Raw genomic sequence first — 20,451 nt, 5'->3', positions numbered from 1 at the left:
ACAGGTAAATTTTGATTTTGTACTTATTCTTATGACACAAAAAAAGTACTTTTTATGACCTTCTTTGGAAAAACCGTCATAAAACTTGCATTTATCAACTAAATCCAAAAATCTTTTGTTAAAAACAAACCTAAGGGCTTAAGAAATATCAGCAAATAAAAAAAGAAAAAAACTTGTTACTATTCATGTGACACGGGGAATGACATTAATTGTTTCTTTCATATTTTCCTTTGCAAACGTTTAGTTTTAAAGCTAGTGTTGTTTTAAGCCCAACGTTTTTTAAGTAGTATATATTATTACCACGTAAGTATTCGAATGTAATGCTGCGTCAAGATATCAAAGCAACACTTTCAAAGATAAGCGATAAGGAACATCTAAACCTATACATTTTAATTCCTGTAAATTGTAAATTTTCTCTCCAAAAAACTTTCCTCGGACTACAACGACTACATGAAAAAAAAAGATAATTTCCCATCCAGCCTGTCTATTTGTCTTGCTTAAAAGTATTACTATATGTACTCGTATCACTTTTTAACCAAATTTGCGTTCTTTTCTTTGTAGATTTTATTTTTTATGAAAAAACGGACTGTTGGATTTTTATATAAAAATCACTGAATATCGAAAACAATATTTTCTGTGAAATAAAATAAGTTTGAAGCGAATATTTTTAATTTTTGAAAAGCTATTTGAGTCGAAAGTAAAGTTTTACCAAGTTTTAGTATTGTAGAGTTTCATTTTTTGTAAAAACACTGTCAATTCGATTTTTTCAAAATTTTATCGAATGTTGAAAACAATATTTCTTATAAAATAAAATTACTTTGAAGCCAATATTTCAAATTTTTGAAAAGATATTTGAATCGAAAATCAATTTTTACCAACTTTTGTTAACTTTTTTTAGGTTTTTAATTTTTTGTACAAAAACTGTCAATTATTTTTTTCAAAATTTTACTGAATGTTAACAATAATATGTTTTGAAAGATAAAAGCAGTTTAGAGCCAATATCTACATTTTTTGAAAAGATATTTGAGTCGAAACTCATTTTTACCAACTTTTATACATTTTTTTTTAGGTTTTTATTTTTTGTAAAAAAACTGTCCATTCGATTTTTCTCAAAATTTGTCCTAATGAAAATAATATTTCTTATAAGCAAAAATTAGTTAGAAGCTATTATCTCAAATTTTTGAAAAGATATTTGAATCGAAAATCAATTTTTACCAACTTTTGTTAATTTTTTTTCGGTTTTTAATGTTTTGTAAAAAAAACTGTCCATTCGATTTTTTTTCAAAATTTTACTGAATGTTGACAACAATATTTTGTGAAAGATTAAAGTAAATTAAAGCCAATATCTCGAAGTTTTGAAAAGATATTTGAGTCGAAAATCAATTTTTACCAACTTTTATTAATTTTTTGTTTAGGTTTTTATTTTTTGTAAGAAAACTGTCAATTCTCAAAATTTTACTGAGAGTTGAAAACAATATTTTTTAAAAGATAAAATTAGCTTAAAGCCAATATCTCAAGTTTTTGAAAAGATATTCAATTCTTACCAACTTTCAATTCAATTTATATATTTTTTATAAAAAAATACTGTCAATTCGATTTTTCTCAAAATTTTACCAGATGTTAAAAACTTTTTTTGTTTTGGAGATAAAATCATTTTGTATTCGTAAAATTTTCGAGTTGAAAAATTTTTTTTAGTTTTTTTGATTTATAGAAAAAAAAGTTGATTAGATTTTTTCCAAAAATATACTGATTTGGTATCACGTTACAATAAATAATAAAATTTTTTATTCAAGTCTCTAGCTACATTGGTTCGTAAGATATTTAGGGTTAAGCAAAATGTTCACCTTTTTTTGAAACTGTAATTATTTTGAAAAAATTGTATTCTTCCACCATTAATGGTGACAAGTAGAGGTTTATTCGCATTGAATAAACCTGTCTAATTGTGTGAAAAGAAATGTGTAGATACATTTGTTTCAAATTTTAACAATTTTAACGTCTTACCATAAGGAATAATTATTAAATTGTAAGGCAGCATATTACTAGCCCTTAATATTCCACCATAAGTCACACTTAAAAAAAGAAACTGCACGCAAATGTAAATAAATATCTCACAATTTTTATTATTTTTTCAATAAATATTAATTTTTTCACAACGATTTATTTTCACAACAAAGTAAAATACATTTTTATTATTTTTATTTGTTCCAATATGTTACTGGATTTATTAAATGAAAATCATATTAATATATAATCAATTGAAATAATAATTTATTGCTTTTAAAACAAAGAAAATCTAGCTGAGGTATGTATTAAAAATAGAATATAGTTTTAGTTTTTTTTTAGAAAATGCATTAAAAAAGTAAATTATAGCAGTTCTGAGTGAAAATGATAAAAAAGTTATATTTTTTTTTTCTTAATTAATAAATATTAAGATTTCTGATTAAATAAAATATAAAAGTCTTCTTTTACATTTTTGTTTTCTTTTTATTAAGCAAAAATTATTATCACTTGTGTGGTGATATATTTCTTTTATTTCTTAAAATAAATTGTCTAACCTGTTATATAAATACTTAAGAACTAAACATAAATAAAATTGTACTTAAGCTTAGAAAATAAAGTGAAATGACTATTTGGAAAAAAAACGAGAAAAATAAAACATTTCTATTTCTATAAATATTTTGTTAAAGCAGAGAATATTATTTTTTAATTTAGTTTTTTTTTATTAAATAGTCAAATTTAACTTCAGCACAAGATTTTGAAACAATTTCATACTTGAGGTTGTCCTAAACTCAAAATAAACAATAATTCTTCAAGACATTTACGTAAAAAACAAAAAAAAAACACAAAATAATTTCGTATAAATGTTGTTAGTTTTTTTTAGATTCAGGTAAATTTTTTTAACATAAAGCTATGTTTATAGCACCGTTTTTTTGTTTTGTATCAAAAATGATTTGAACTATTTGTTTTACCTTAGGCCTACTCCACACTATTAGAATAATGCGTTCGGCCTTTTAAGAAGAAAAATACTCGGAAATAAATATTTATTTCAGTAAATTGTTTTTGTTTGATTTTGCTAAACCTATAAACGCTAAGTTGACCTCTCACGAGAGATTACGATTTTTTGGCACAGATTTTTGTCCCTGGATGATGTGAGACAGTGTGGCTGTAAGCTGGGGATTTGTAAATGCTACAGAGTGTTCTTTCTTTGACATTGAAAACGGGCGCAATCGAACATAGAGGACGGCAGACATCAGACATGAAACCACCAAGATGCTTAGCAGAATTACCAGAGTTATCGTGAAGCCAGGCGTGGTCATGCAGATCAAGCCATCGTCTCTGGCTGGGAAGACCATAGTTGTTGGCTGGTTTTCGGTTGTGGTATTCGTGCTCTCTTCGATGGCAAAGGTGAGATCACCCGACGAAACAACTTTAATTATTCGGTTAAGCCCCACTTCTGGTTCAGGATTGACGGCTCTGGATCGACGAACTGTACGCTCATCTCGCCGCTTGCCGATAGAACCTCCAACATGGTATGAGTCCAATTGAAGTGGTGGTGGGCCATACTGGGACTCGGGTCCAACTTGGAGCTGATGGACTTCTTGAAGATTGGGGTCGGAGCACTGATCTGGACATTGGTACCTACAAATTTGTATCGTGCACTGGAAATGCACCTCCATAGAATCGGGGAACTTGAATGCTTGGAAATGGGCATAGGAAAGTACTGACGCGCTGGCACCAAAGTTTTTAATTTTTGTAAACCTCGACATAAGCTTTGGTCTAGTTACACATCCTCGTTGGTCGACAAGTTGAATAGGGGCTCTTTTTCCGTCATGCGCCACGCAGTTTCTTACCAACATATCAAATTTGGAATCATCATCCTTGATAGCGAGGACCATTGTCATAGTCTGTCCAATCTTAACAAGTCCCGAAACTTCAGAGGCCCAAGGTCCCTTTCCAACTTGAATTTGCATCCAGCATCCAACGTTGTCACCAGCGAAGTCGGCTCTCACCACGTCCAGCATATCCACTGGGAACGGCCTAAATGTAACACTCTTCTCATATTGATCATGCCATGTGCAACGAAGTTTTCTAGCTTGATCCCAGACCTCTTGAACCTGTGGATCGTACTGCAAGACGATAATATTTTCAAAATATGTTCCCGATCCAGATTCATGACCATAGCCATAGAGACCATTCTCTGTGTTGCCCGATGTCCCACACTCGTGAAGCCCAATATCAAATGTTGCCGAGCTACGACCCAGACCCGATGGCAAATGGACACAGTTAATGTTGCTATAGTGGCCCTTGGAAAAGACTATTCCGTAGAAGGGTTTATCGAACTGTACGAATACTTTCATGCCATTCTTTTCACACTTAACATCCAAAGATATGATCTTAGGCATATCCTGTCCAGGTGATGCCCAGATTTCGTTATTATTCGATGCACCAATACTTAGATCGGGTAAATTCTGTGGTCTCAAAGGCAACGGTGGTGGAGGACCTTGATAAGTGAGCTGTGGCGGCGGTGGGGGTCCGAATGGTTGACTTAAGGCCAAAGGCAAACCTGGAATATTACCTAAAAATCAGAAAAAAAAAGTTTCCATAAAGTTGTTAATCAATGTAGTTTACTCATTTTGGGTACCTCGGCCAGGATTGTTTTGTATATTGTGTTGATAATGAACTTTTGGTGAGTTGTCTTGATCTGATTCCTGAGCAATTTGGTCCACTTCATTCTCGTTCTCAGATGCTTCGTCTCCGGATACAGCTTTGACTACATCGATATCTTCAGCATAAGCAATCTAAAAAACGTAAAAATAGTGTTATTTTCATACATATTGGAATAAAAATCGTATAAAAGAACTTTAAGATTCTATATGACATCGAACTTAAAACGATAAAAATAATATAATTCGTGTAAACATAACCTTATGTTTTGAAGGTGAAATATTTCTACTTAACCTCAATAGAAGTGGTGGTGTTCCCGTGAAATGATTTTCCATTTTTAAAATGTTATCAGTAATGACTCTAACGATTCTGATAAAACAGAAAAATGTTTATGTATTTAAGGGAAGGTCATAAGAGAGAAACCACTGTAAACATTATGGGTTTCTTGTTTTAAGAACATAGAACAAAATTACTATTGGTCGATGTAACTTTACTAAAAAGAATTAATTTTGAATGAAACCTGTCACAAAGTGATTTTTCATAAAATAATAAATAAATGATAAAAACAACAACCAGAGACATAGCCATCCAACCAACCGGTGTATCTGACCGCGATTTCAAATCGTCTATCATGCGTCTATATGAAAAGTTTGGTGCATATATGTAAGCACAAGACGTGCATGGTGGATCGTTTTTCTTTCGATTTTATTTTTGCTCGAGGTTCTTGGCTATTGGACATATTACAGCAAAAAAAAAGTAGAAAACTAATAAAAGTCACTCTAATAAATTCTTTAATAGAAAAGTCTAGCAACCAGCAACGAGTAAGAGTGCTGATTAATTGCAAGTCTACTATTGAATTGTTGTCCCGTCAGAAGATGTGGAACAATAATCGTATCAGGTATGTACATTACATATATTGACCTAATGTCCGAGATGTCTGTACTTGGAGAACATCCTGGTAGGCTCTGAATGTAATAAAAGTCTATGTTATCATTCCCAAAATGAATTTTAAAGAAATTCGTATTAAGTCTTAAATAAACTATTTTTATAATATTAATCAATGTACACTTTAAATTTATAATCATTCATATAACAGATAGATAGATATTCTCTAAGATTTCTAGACTTTAGTTTTGAAGTATGTTAGTAGAAAAAAGGTTAGTATAAATGATAGTTGATAAATATATTAGTAATTTGTAAGTAAGAATTAACATATTCTTAAATTAATAAATGAATAAATTAGTATATAAATAAATTAATGAATAAATAAATAAATAAGCAGATAAATAAATAAATAAATAGACAGATAAATAAATAAATAAATATATAAATAAATAAATAAATAAATGAATAAAAAAGTAAATTAATAAATAGATATATAGACAAAAAATAATAAAATAAATAGTAATATTTAAACATATTGATTTATTGATTCTTAGAGAAATCAATTCAACATTTGCCTTATCATTTAAGTCTTTGGTGGAATGATATCGTGGAAGATTAAGCATCATTTTTAAAAGCTTGTTTGTGATACTTGCAGTTTTTTAAGATGGCAATTTGCACATTTTCCCCAAACCTGACTTCCATGCAGAAGTATTGCTTGGAATACTACTTTTTGGATTACCATTTTATTATCGTTGCTAAAACAGGACAGTTTGTCAGCATTCAGCTTTATTTTCCATTAAGTGTGATAATTAGTCAACAATTCTATCGCATTTTTTTAATTCGTCCCAATGGTAAGACTAAATTCATGTGATGAAAAGATGTCTGTACGATCCGCAAATATGGCTATATGAAACCTGACAACCTGGTAATCTAGGAATATCAGAAGTACATATTGTACATTAAAGGACCTAGTACTGATCCTTGCGGGACACCATAGTTGACTTGGTAACAGTTAGACGAACAGTTGTTGACTAGCACACTAAAGTAACGATTGCCCAAAAAACTTTGGATAATTTTTACAAGATACGAAGGAAACCCGAAATACTCGTATACCACCTTTTGCACAACTCCATCGTGCTAAACTGAGTCAAATGCCTTTTCGACATCAAGTAGAATAAGCCCAGTCGATTTGCCGAGAAATCGGTTCTTATCAATCTGTTCACAGACTCTAAATACCTGTTGAATAGTACTGTGATGCGTTCTGAATCTAAATTGTTCATTTGGAAATATCTGAAACTCATGAAAGATGCGTAATATTTACATTTCAAAATTTTGTGGAACACCTTGCTTATACTACTTAGCAAACTTATTGGTTGGGAGTTTTGACGGTTTGCCAGGTTTAGGAATCGGTATTACCTTTGGATATTTCCAATTCAATGAAAAAAAAACTGCGTTTTGAGACATGCGTTTAACAAAAACGTAAGAACCCTGCTTTTGGTAGTTTTTTAAGATAAATGTTTTGTATGTTGTCTAGTCCATCTGATTTTTTTACTTTTAAATTTGAAACGATGTAAACGGTGATTTTTTAAGAGCTTGAGAACTTAAAAAAAAACGCATACAATTTGCAAAATCTCATCGATTCTTTATTTGAAACGTTAGATTGGTCCATGACATTTACTTTTTGAAGATAATTTCATTTAAATGTTGACCGCGGCTGCGTCTTAGGTGGTCCATTCGGAAAGTCCAATTTTGGGTAACTTTTTCGAGCATTTCGGCCGGAATAGCCCGAATTTCTTCGGAAATGTTGTCTTCCAAAGCTGGAATAGTTGCTGGCTTATTTGTGTAGACTTTAGACTTGACGTAGCTACACAAAAAATAGTCTAAAGGCGTCAAATAGCTTGATCTTGCTGGCCAACTTACCGGTCCATTCCTTGAGATGAATTGTTCTCCGAAGTTTTCCCTCAAAATTGCCATAGAATCGCGAGCTGTGTGGCATGTAGCGCCATCTTGTTGAAACCACATGTCAACCAAGTTCAGTTCTTCCATTTTTGGCAACAAAAAGTTTGTTAGCATTGAACGATAGCGATCGCCATTCACCGTAACGTTGCGTCCAACAGCATCTTTAAAAAAATACGGTCCAATGATTCCACCAGCGTACAAACCACACCAAACAGTGCATTTTTCGGGATGCATGGGCAGTTCTTGAACGGCTTCTGGTTGCTCTTCACTCCAAATGCGGCAATTTTGCTTATTTACATAGCCATTCAACCAGAAATGAGCCTCATCGCTGAACAAAATTTGTCGATAAAAAAGCGGATTTTCTGCCAACTTTTCTAGGGCCCATTCACTGAAAATTCGACGTTGTGGCAGATCGTTCGGCTTCAGTTCTTGCACGAGCTGTATTTTATACGGTTTTACACCAAGATCTTTGCGTAAAATCTTCCATGTGGTCGAATAACACAAACCCAATTGCTGCAAACGGCGATGAATCGACATTTCACGGTCTTCAGCAACACTCTCAGAAACAGACGCAATATTCTCTTCTGTACGCACTGTACGCATTCGTGTGGTTGGTTTAATGTAAAATAAAGTAAACTGAGTGCGAAAATTGGTCACAATCGCATTAATTGTTTGCTCACTTGGTCGATTATGTAGACCATAAATCGGACGTAAAGCGCGAAACACATTTCGAACCGTACACTGATTTTGGTAATAAAATTCAATGATTTGCAAGCGTTGCTCGTTAGTAAGTCTATTCATGATGAAATGTCAAAGCATACTGAGCATCTTTCTCTTTGACACCATGTCTGAAATCCCGCGTGATCTGTCAAATACTAATGCGTGAAAATCCTAACCTCAAAAAAATCACCCTTTATTTAACATCCTCCTTGGATATATACTGATCCGTAGGAGATTTAGTGATTTGCGAGTGAACTGTGTTTGCTGTTTCACTTACTAGTATTTTAGTAAGATCATCACTAAGGTGTTGGAGATACACAATGATTTTTCAGAAATGTTGTTGCAAAGACATTGGTATTATCTGAATTTTAATAAACAACTTTATCACTATTCTGAAGGTTGAATTTGTCTGTTTTTGTTTTTGAAAATTTTTGCTATGTCCCAGAAAGGTTTAGCATTCTTTTCCAACTTACTAAGTTTCTCATTCCAATTTTTATTTCGAAATTAACTTATTTTCTCCGCAAACTTTTTGTTATAAAATTTAACTTAATTGCTGCACTCTTGTAAGCGATAACTTTGCCATTGTATTTCAAAAGAACTTCTTATACGAATGTAAAATATAATCCGGCATTTTGAAAACAAATGGTTTCTTGATTTTTTTTTTGGTACACATGTCTGCACTGCTTCAAGAACTATGTTTGAGAAAAAATCGATTTGAAAATTAACATCTTCTTTTAAAGATACTCTATTTAAATAAGTTGGAATTGGCCTAAACTATAACAATTAGGCTAAAATCAGAGGACTTTATAAAATTGTACTAGAATATTATGGCACACTTGGTTGAAAAAGTATTTTCATACAAAATTGTAACGTCGGTTATAAACGGACTCCATGAGACTGGAAAATTTGTTTGTTTAAACCAATTTTCAATTTTGTGTTTATTTATTGTACTTCTTCGAAAAATTAACATATGTATGCATCAAAACAATGTTTCGAATTTATGTGATTTAGTGTGTTTTAAATAGGCTATGTTTATCCAGTTTTTAAATCAAAATTAAACTTGTCACCTTTGCGAATTAAAAATTATTTTTTTTACACAATAAATGTGTGCAATGAAGAATAAAGTTTTTACAGCTGGTATAATTATAGAAAAATTAAATTAATTCTTTAAAAAAAGGCTGGGATGCGACTCACATTGATAACTTCCTATCCCGTCTGTCTATTTGTCTTGCTTAAAAGTCTGTAGGTTTTGTTGTTTTGGGTTAAATAAGTTGATAGTTGAATTATTCTTAAAAATTTTAAAATTGCCAACAATACATATTTTTCATATAAAGAAATACTTTAGTTTGAAAATCTAGTTTTGTTAAATAGATTTTTAGTCGAAAACAAAGTATCATTTCTTAAATTTAAATTTAATTTTAGAGATATCAAGATCCGAACATCAATTTTTACGAATTTGCGTACTATTTTTGTAGATTTAATTTTTTTTATGAAAAAACGGACTGTTGGATTTTTATAAAAAAAACTACTGAATATCGAAAACAATATCTTCTGTGAAACAAAAAGAGTTTGAAGAGAATATTTTTAATTTTTGTAAAGTTATTTGAGTTGAAAGTACATTTTTACCAAGATTTAGTATTGTTTTTTTTTGTTAGGTTTTTATTTTTTGTATAAAAAACTTTTAATTAGATTTTTCTCAAAATTTTACTAATTTTAATTTTTAAAAGAAAAAAGTAGTTTTAAGCCAATATCTCAAAGTTTTGAAAAGGTATTTGAGTGGAGAATGAGTTTTTACCAACTTTTATTAATTTTTTGGTTGAGGTTTTTATTTTTTGGCCGAATGTTTCCGAATGTTGAAAACAATATTTCTTGTATAATCTTATGGTTTTGAAAAGATATTTGAATCGAAAATCAAATTTCTACTAACTTTTATTAATTTTCTTGTTTAGGTTTTTATTTTTTGTAAAAAAAGTATCAAATTGATTTTTCTCAAAATTTTTAAAAATGTTGAAAACTATATTTCTTATAAGTTAAAATTAGTTGGAAGCCATAATCTCAAATTTTTGAAAAGACATTTGAGTCGAAAATCAATTTTGACCAACTTTTATTAATCTTTTTGTTTAGGTTTTTATTTCTTGTCATAAAACTGTCAATTCAATTTTTCTCAAAATTTGGCGGAATGTTAAAAACAATATTTCTTATAAGTAAAAATTAGTGGGAAGCCTTAATCTTAAATTTTTGAAAAGATATTGGAGTGGAAAATCAATTTTTACCAACTTTGAGTAGGTAATATTTTTTTAGATTTTTTTTTCGAAATTTGACCACATGTTAAAAACTTTATTTTTCGCTGCACAAATTGTTTTTGGGATAAAATCATTTTTATTCGTAAAATTTTCGACGTGACACATTTTTTTCAGTTTTTTGATTTATCAAAAATCGTTAATTGGATTTTTTCCAAAAATATACTTATTTGGTATCACGTTACAATATATTATATAAAATGTAATTCAAGTCTCTAGCCTTTTTGGTTCGTAAGACATTTAGGGCTAACCAAAATGTTCACCTTTTCTTAAACTGCTATAGTAAAAAAAACCACCCACGCAATTTTCTTGAGAGCCTTTCTGCCTTATTATATGTATAACAAAATTTATTTAAAGTCGATATATCTTCTAGTTCTTGAGCTATGTCGCGAACGTACGAACGTTCGTACACACGCACGCACAGACATCTTACGTGCGTTTTGTTCGCATTTCATATATAGTAAAGTGAGAATTTCCCAACAAAGCTATCCGCAGTGGCCAGATTTTTGTATTTAAAAATTGGTACAACTGGAAGAAGATCTGTCAAAATAATAATAAAAAAAAAACTTCAAAAAGGGGGTTTGCTCGTAGACTACTATATTAATATGTGGTGTTGAAGCGAGCTTGAAGCTCGCCGCAATTCTTTATATACCTGAATCGAGTTGAGATTTATCTATTCTAAACTGAGATAAACCTTTTTTGGAAACATAGCAAAACATAAATATCTTTTCTATTGTTTTTTCATGCAAAATAAGCCCAGTTAGTCCATTTTCACTTAAAAAACTAAATAATATCAACAGTAATAGATTCGTTTTTTCCGCAGTGGAAAACACACATGATTCTAAATGTAGAACTACTCAACGAACACAGCCATCGAGATACAAATGCAATATCAATCGTACCAACATATGAGAACGAAATCACATAAGATCCATTCGAGGCTTGTATAAATGTCAAAAACCTATCCATAGTGAGATTCTACTCTAACTTTTATCGGTGTTATTCTCACTATGGATAATGTTTTTGTTATTCGTGTAAAATCCTACTTTACTTTGGATAGTTTTTCCAACAAAACACGGGTCTTTCTAAAAATCTTTTATTTCAACTCTAGGGACCTTGAAATGTCGAGAAACGTTGACAAATCGGACCCATTAAAATAACTTCATATGGGAAGTTAAAAAGAAAAAGTAAAAACCTGAAACCAAATCCAATAAATTTAAAAAAAGTTTTACAACGCGAATATTTTGAAGGTATTTTCTTCAATATTGATTCATTTATAGTGAATATTGTTGTTAATATTTAAATACAAATTTAATTGACAGTTCTCTGATAAAAAAAGCAACACCTTACCAAATTACGAATCAAAATTGATTTTAGAATTAAATATTTTTGGGAACGAACGAAGAATTGATTCCAAACTTATTTTATGCTATCAAGATCATTGTTGCTAACATTTTTACAAAGAACAGTTTAAACTTAAAATATTAATTTTACTTCTTGTAGTGTTTAAAATTACAATTTAAAAAAAATTATTTTAAAAGTCACAATTGGAAAGTTATCAGTGTAAGTTGAATCCCAGCCTCTACTTAGTTTTGTAATTAATTAATTGAAACATAAAACATTTCTAGAGGTTGCTGAATAATGACATAGAAGATAGACAAGAATTTATAAGTAAAGACAAGGAACTTAACGTATTATTATAGATAAAATCTTTAGGAACTGTTCCGACGAGAATGAATAAAACAATAAGATTGATGTTTAATTAACTGATAGCCTGACCAATATTTGACAGTGACAAATGTTGGCATCGGCAAATTCTTGTAACTTCAAAAGACTACATCAAATTAAATACTTACTCTCTCGCAATATTACTTTCTTCCTGACTTTCCTTTAAAATAAAATCTCAATTCGGATTTAATTTCACTTGGCGAATAAAGAATAAGTAAAGTTCAATTAAATTGAATTTAAAGAACTTGTTTTACATAGGTAGACGGTTAATCATTGAGTATATATAAATTCTCAGAGTAGAGTACTTATACAACGCCCTAATTAATATCCTCAGAAGATGGACCACACAAAAACCGCCAAATTCCACCAAAAAGGAAACCAATTTACATTCACAATTATGTGTTGGTTACTTGATTTAATAAGGTCATTTCTGCTATCTCTTCGTTGCTGGCGCTGTCCATTTCATTTCCTGCGGCCATATTGTGAAGCAACAATATACTTTAGTATACGCCGCGCCGCCGCCGTTTACCTACTTCACAAGAAAAGGAACATAATTTACATAATACCAATTTAAGTCCTACCTTGCGCGAGCGACTACAACTACGACTAAGACTGCGACTGCGACTTTGATCGCAAAACGAGGCGAATGCACGACTTAAAAAAAACTGGTGCTGATGCTGACACTGACGCTTCCGGCACCCCTTAACCGGAGCTTCAATACTGGCTAAGGCTATGTCGACAAGGCGGCTGCAACTTCAGTAGACCCATTCATGTTTTAAACCACCATAGCACCCGTGCCCGTAACCGTACCCGTGCCACACACTATACAGATACACTCCCTCCCTACTCGTTGTCGTTACTAGTCTTTTGATGATAGTCTTCACTCCGAAGAAAGGAATGTTTGTGAGAGTTGTCTTGGTCTCCGTCTCCGTCTTGAAACGCATCGAATCTACGTACACGCTTCTTCTTCTTCTTATGTGGTCAGAGTCAGACACACCGACAGACGGATTGTCGGGACAGCGAGTCGAGTTAAAGGAACTAGTTAATGACAAGGTTGACCTCTAAAATGCACACAGCATGAGAATTAAGAGAAAGTCAGAACTGCGATGCTAATTGATGAGAACTTTCCTTACGAAACTCAATTTGATAGGCACGCGGGTACCGGGATGTATACAGAATGGATGGAAGCGAGGCGCAGCAGTGCTGCTGCAACAATATATAGTAAAGTGGCTCGATGATGTGTGTCTCTATCTCTTTCAATCAACAGTGAATAACAAATAGCAGAACGTACTTGAAATTTCGCTTCATGTGTGTTTATTGATGTTAACGAAAGTTTTTCATGGCCAGCATAAGAATCGATGTTGTGGCTATAAAAAGTGCAAACTAAATTTGCTTCTGCTCAAACAGCAGGCTTACACAACAAAAAAAAACCTCAAAATCATTGACAACACTTTCAATCAGACTCAATTGAAAGCCGTCCTTTAAAATGAAATAGTTGAGGAAAGTTAGGCAGAAAAGCCTAATTCCCGAAAAGCAGAATTATGGCGAAGAGGTTTTTGAAAGGAGTTTTTCAAATTGGTTCCTGAATATAGCAATAACAGGGAAAGACAGAACTTTCCACATTCGTGTTGTACGGCTCAAAAACAAATGACAGTATGACGGAAGTTGGGCTAGAGGGTTTACTGATCAGCATTCCTGGAGTCACAAGTATGAAGATTAGTTAAACGCAGTTGAAATGTCTGGAAGTATTTCTTCAAAGATGAATTTTGGCAATTTTCCCGAAAATCACCTTTTCGGAAACAATTTAGACTAATCAAGTTACAAATAAACTTTTTCGACATACCGTCGTCGTCGTCTTATTGTGATTAAAGAAAGTAATGAGTTATTTTTTAACAGTTACAGATCATTTAAACAGTTTACACTATCTTCACTTATTTTTTTTTCTTTATCTTCATTTCTCAATGTAATGAGACTTTTCCTACATTTTGTCAATATAAAAAGTTTTCAAAAACTTTGTTTACAAAGAAGCACTATTTTTTAATGCACATTACATATATTAATTTAAATTCCATTATTTTAGCCTTGAGCTTTATTTAAGGCTTATATCTTGAATGTTCAGAACTTAAAGACTATACTATGCATCACTATATTCTACTAACATCTTTCCTATTTACCTAACTTTCAACATGTTAGATATTTTCTGTCAAGTAAGTATCTGAGCTTTCTTCGATATTGAAATTTTAAACTTAGAAAATGAACAATACAAGTCTCATAGATTGTTTTCGATAAGTTGACAAACCACAGATGGAGCTACTATAGACAGTGGCAGTACCTTTGTTTCATGAATGAAACAGAGAGAGTGTATTCTGTTCCAATACAACTTGCATTACACCTAGATAAGTTACCAACCATGCATAGGTAAGACTTATAGCATCTTCGATTTTTTAGATACTAACTTTACTTTATACCTTACAAAGTATGTAGTAGAGGTACCTATGTTATGTATAAATCTACGTCTTCACTGCAACATAGCGCCTCATAGTTGTCGTTGTTGTCGTCGTGAATGCATCGAAATAAGGTCATTTTTAACCTGGTACGGTAGGAAATGGTTAAATGGGTCAAGCGTGCTCTACGTCACAGAAAATTGTTGAGAGTTTTCTATTTCGATTCGTTGGAATCATATCGTGCATTTTTCTTTTCATCGTCGGAGAATGAGAAGATTAAATTGATGCCGTTTATAGATTGCGCTTATTTAAGACGAGACTTAAAGTTGAAGGCGTTATATGGTTATAGTATTTTTATGTAAGTTGGTGAGACTCATGTTCATTCATTCATGGATAAAATAATTTATTGTGTACGTTATGAGAATGTAATCGAATAATTGTTGTGTATTCTATGTGTTAGTGGGGATACTTTCTTTGGATTTACAGTTGTTATTACATTATTAGGATTTTCCATATAGAAATTAAAAATTAGTTCAAAAACCTAATTTATCAGATCACTATCTTAAGATCCTTTTTCTTTTAGTTTAACTTCAAAGTTCATTAGTTGTTAAAATTAAGCGATAAGTTTTTTAACTTTGACCATGGGAAGTTATTTTAATCGTTGCGCTCCGTCGAGTTGAAAATGTTGACATTTCTCAACACTTCAAGGTCCCTAGAATCTAAATAAAAAGTTTTTAGAAAGATGTTTGTGTACGAACAAACGTCTTCAAATAACTTCCTATGGGAAGCTAATAAATTTTGTTTGACACATAATTACATCAAAAGATGGAGTCAGGACTTAAAAATTGAGCCATTGATTTTTTTTATAATATCAATTTTTAAAAAAGTCAAAATTTAAACTGCTTCCAAATAAAAATCTAATAGACAGAATACTTACTAAAATAAACCTTAAAATACTTCAAAAAGTTGGTTACAATAAATTTTTGACTTGAATAGCATTGCAACAATTTAAGCATTGGCTTAAAACTAATTTTATCGAACAAAAACTATTAGAACAACATTTTAAACGATTTAGTAAATTGTTAAATCCTTTTTTAGCACTTTACTAGGCTCAAAAGGTGATTTAGCTGATTTTAAACGATTTTTAAATCTTCTTATCTCTTAACAATTTGCTAAAGTTGAAATCACGGAATAGCTACTTTAACTTTTAGCAATTTGCTAAATCCATATGACATCAAAGTTGTCAAAAGTTGGGTATTGTTGCTTTGTTTATTTCCACCAACTGTCACTTTCAAGACATGTTTGGGTGCACGTTTTTTAATAAAAGGCAACTAGCAATTTAATAGTTAGAAAAGGTTTAAAATGTTGGATTCCATTAGTAAATTGCTTAATATTTAGCAAATTGCTAACTACTAGTAAATTGTTAAATCCTTAATAATGCAGGGTCCGGCAAAAAACCCGCCCGTATTTTCAGACGTTTATAATTAAAGCTATTTATAGATAAAATGGTATACCGGTTGGAGATAGATAGAGATAGACGAGCCGTTTTTAGTAATCATAACGGCGTGGCACGTTGAGCATCGCGCATTTGCCGTAGAGGAATATATCCGTGGTTCTGCGATTACTAATCAGCGAGCATTTTGCATTCCATTTCAACTTGGACGACATGATCCTGTTCCGGATAGAAAAACAATTTAAGTTTGGTTATAAAACTTTATAACAACAGGTTCTGCGCTAAAGAGAAAAAGGTTTGGCCGACCTTCAACCGCATCAATGCCGGATAATGTGGCACGTGTAAGTGCGTCTATCCAGCAATCTGCGAGGCGTTCAGCACTTAAACATGCAACTAGCCTTGGATTGTTTGATAGGAGTGTAAGACAAATTTTGCACACACATCTTCATATGCTTCCCTACAAAATGATGATCGCACAAGAATAAAGTGAGAGAGCTGTTTGTGAAGACATTCTTTAAAACATTCCCGTTGGTGTTGTTTTAATTTCGTAATGTAAATAAACAAAATTTCCGATACTGGGCTTTTCTGTTGCCTCAAGAAATTCATCAACGACCACTTCATCGCCCTTATGTGACAGTTTGTTCTGCTGTTGTTGAATTTGTTGTGTTAGGTATGTACTCGTATGTTAGGCCATTACACCACAAATGACTAGACGAGCAATGGGAAACTTCCGGGAAAGGCTTCGTAAATGTATTAATAACAGAGGACAATATTTTACGGATATAATGTTTAAAACTAAGTAATTATTTTAATTAATGTAAAATGGCATAGTATTTCATTTAAAAAATTCAATAACATTTTTCTGTTAAATTGTTTATTTATATGTCATTGTCTTTTAAAATATGGGAGATCTTTTTGCCGGACCCTGTAGGTTCTTTAAAATCTTGCGCCATTGTTTTTAATATAACAAAAAGTTTCTTAAAAAAATCAAATTTTCAGTTTATTTACTGTTTTATTTTTGTTATAAAAAATAGGTTAAGAACATGAATTTGAAAAAAAAACGCGTTGAACATAGAATTTAGAAAATAAATTTTTTGTATGTAAAATATGTGTGGAGTCTAAACTTTTTGCTCTTTTTTTAAGATTTTTATAGATAAAATCGTTAAACTTAATCAAATACAAACATTTTGGTGTTTGAAATTTTAAAATATTATTGACAGTTTTCGAGGTCGGCGGTCTTCAGCTTCATTGTTCATCTCGATTCCCCGAGAATAAATGAAGAAACTAACTTCTGAGCTGAATTTTATAAGATATAAAAACTATCGCAAAATACTACTAGAACTCGTAAAACATTTCTTGGATATAAGAAAAGATATTGAAATTTTATCATATGCAAAATATTGTTGTTAATTTCTTAATTAATTTTTATCAAAATCCAATTAACGATTTTTTTTTAAAACACTCCAACTTTCAAAAAAAAAAGAACAAAATGATAAGAAATAGCTTTAGACTGGGAACAGAGGAAGAATTTGTCAAATTAAAAATGTTGACATTTCTCGACGCTTCAAGGTCCCTAGAGTCGAAATAAAAGATTTTTAGAAAGATGTCTGAGCGTGCGTGTGTACGAACATTCGTACATCCGTACTTCGCTACGTTTTATTCGGGTTCCATTGCTCAAGAACTAGAAGAGATATCGAATTCAAATAACTTTTGTTAATCAGATAATAAGGCAGAAAGGGTTCTCAAGAAAATTGCTTGGGTGGTTTTTTACCATAGCAGTTTAAAAAAAGGTGAACATTTTGGTTAATCCTAAATATCTCACGGACCAAAAGAATCCAACTAACGGTTTTTTTATAAATCAAAACACTGAAAAAATTTGTCAAATTTGTTCTTATAAAAAATAAAAACCTAAGAAAACATTACTCAAAGTTGGTAAAAATTGAATTTCGACTCAAATATCTTTTAAAAACTTTGAGATTATGGCTTTCAGCTAATTATTACTTATAAAAAAATATCGTTTTAAACATTCCTACAAATTTTGAGAAAAATCGAATTGACAGTTTTTTAACAAAAAATAAAAACCTAAACAAGAAAATTAATAAAAGTTGGTAAAAATAGTTTTTCGACTCAAATATCTTTTCAAAACTTTAAGATATTGGCTTCAAACTACTTTTATTTTTTAAAAAATATTTTGTGAAAAATCGAAAAATATAAACCTAACAAAAAATACTAAAACTTTGTAAAAATTAACTTTCGACTCAAAACATTAAAATTATCTTCAAACTTTTTTTTCGATATTTAGTATTTTTTCAAAAATCTTAAAGTTCGTTTTTTTCATAAAAAAAAATCTACAAGAAATAGTAAGCAAATTTAGTAAAATTTGATTTCCGGTTCTTGATATCTCTCAAATTAATTTTATTCATCCAATTTATAAAAATTTAAAAAATTCTACAGAAATTGGTAAAAATTTGTTTTCGACTAAAAATCTATTTAACAAAACTAGATTTTCAAACTAAACTATTTCTCCATGAAGAAAATATTGTTGGTAATTTTAAAATTTTTAAGAACAATTCAAGTAACATTTTTTAACCCAACCCTACAAACTTTTAAGCAAGACAAATCTACAGAGGGGATGGGAAGTTATCAGTGCGGTTCGCATCACAGCCTCTTTTTTGTATAAAGAGTTTTGACCCATCGAGTTTTCAGTACTTTTTGTACCGCAAATACACAGTGTAAGTATTAGAAAATGGAAAGATTTTAGCTTTGTATTTGATGTTCTTCTTTGAAAACTGATCATTTGCATTAAATTTTATATTGATGGTGAACCAAATTAAAATGTTCGGAGCACGTTTGTATTTTCTTAAATCGAGGATTAATCCAAACATACATGATAGGACATGTATTTCTGTATATTGGTACCATTACTCGTAATATTTCAAACAAAATTCTAAGAAACCGTTTTATACTATACTTTGATAACTTGAAAATTCATGAACTTTATTTCTAACAATTTAAATAGAATTATTGTTCAGCATTGTATTTTATAAAATAATGTATAATGTATGTCACATAAATTTACTTTACGTAATACTAATGTGTTGTCTACTGACTTAATTAAGTATAGAGCTTAAAAAGGCCATATCTGCAAGAACTAACATTATTAAATATCTAGGTAGCAAAAAAAGTATTACACATATTAACACCTTATCATCAATCACAAAAATGTTAGTCTTAAGCAAAATAGATTATGGTTTATTTATATATTATTACTACCCAAAAAGAACTCTAAATATCATCAAACCAACATATCACCAAGCTGCGAGGAGAAACATCAACGCCTTTCCTACAACCCCGATAAAAAACATCTTAGCAGAAGCAGGACTTCCCACCATCAAAGAAAGAAGAGACACAATTACATTGAAGCTAACGGCCAAGTTGGCTTTTTCCAAAAACACGGTAATTGATTAGGACATCAGACAATCGAAATCCCATAAATTAAGAAAACGAAACCCATCCGCAATAAGAAATATCCTCGACAAATCTTCGCAGATGGATCTCCCAACCAATCGACCACACAACGTGGTATTAACCTACCCTCCCTGGGCTATAAATCCACAATCAACCATAATGACACTAGCAGATTATAAAAAATCCGACCTGCGATCGGATGGATGGAACCTTATATTTACTGACGGCTCAAAAACACCAAAAAACACAACATTCGCCGTTACACTCGAAGAGGGATCCACCCTTTGCGTTCGAAAGCTTCCTGAATTCGTATCCATCTTAACAGCTGAAGCTTTTGCCATATCACAAGCTGTAAAACAAGCCTTAATCGTCATGGAAAACATATAATTTGCTCCGATAGTAACTCTGTCCTCAAAGCTGTCAATAACCCTAACAACAACACAGAACTCATAGTCGACATCCGAAATAAACTGATCAAATCACCAAACAAACTGAAATTAATGTGGGTCCCTGGGCACTCCTGCATTCAGTTAAATGAATACGCCGAGCACGAAGCTAACCTAGCTCAAAATGAGCCACTGCTACTATTCAACATCTACTCATCAGCTTCTTGAATGGAATTCTTACCACCACCATTACAGTAAGATTAACTGTGATAAATACCCCTCAAAGTACCCCACCAACAACATCCAAAAAATTAAGATTTCAAATTTCGTTCGACTTCGTCTTGGCCACATCAATGGTACCCACCAACATCTATTAAAAAAAAAAAAAAACGTACCGATTTGCCCTACCTGCAACGTAAGATTGGACCTACCACATATCCTCG

At 31.4% G+C, this 20,451-nt stretch overlaps 1 protein-coding gene across 2 annotated transcripts in view; it reads right to left on the bottom strand.

The window, feature by feature from the left end:
• Positions 1 to 2,508: 2,508 nt before the first annotated feature.
• The window catches only part of LOC129948130 (uncharacterized), a 41,255-nt gene continuing 23,312 nt past the window's right edge, over positions 2,509 to 20,451 (bottom strand). Inside the window, exons 3-4 of one of the 2 annotated variants that reach the window (XM_056058986.1) lie at positions 4,643 to 4,799; positions 2,509 to 4,576 (exon numbers count right to left, since the gene is read on the bottom strand). In XM_056058986.1, coding sequence (XP_055914961.1) covers positions 3,102 to 4,576; positions 4,643 to 4,799 — 1,632 coding nt within the window. In that variant the 3' untranslated portion in view covers positions 2,509 to 3,101. The remainder of the gene's footprint in view (positions 4,577 to 4,642; positions 4,800 to 20,451) is intronic. The other variant, XM_056058985.1, reaches the window with a different exon arrangement.

This window comes from Eupeodes corollae, chromosome 2 (genome assembly GCF_945859685.1).
Source record: "Eupeodes corollae chromosome 2, idEupCoro1.1, whole genome shotgun sequence".
Taxonomy (NCBI): Eukaryota; Metazoa; Arthropoda; class Insecta; order Diptera; family Syrphidae; genus Eupeodes; species Eupeodes corollae.
This window is presented reverse-complemented; position numbering and strand designations above follow the sequence as displayed.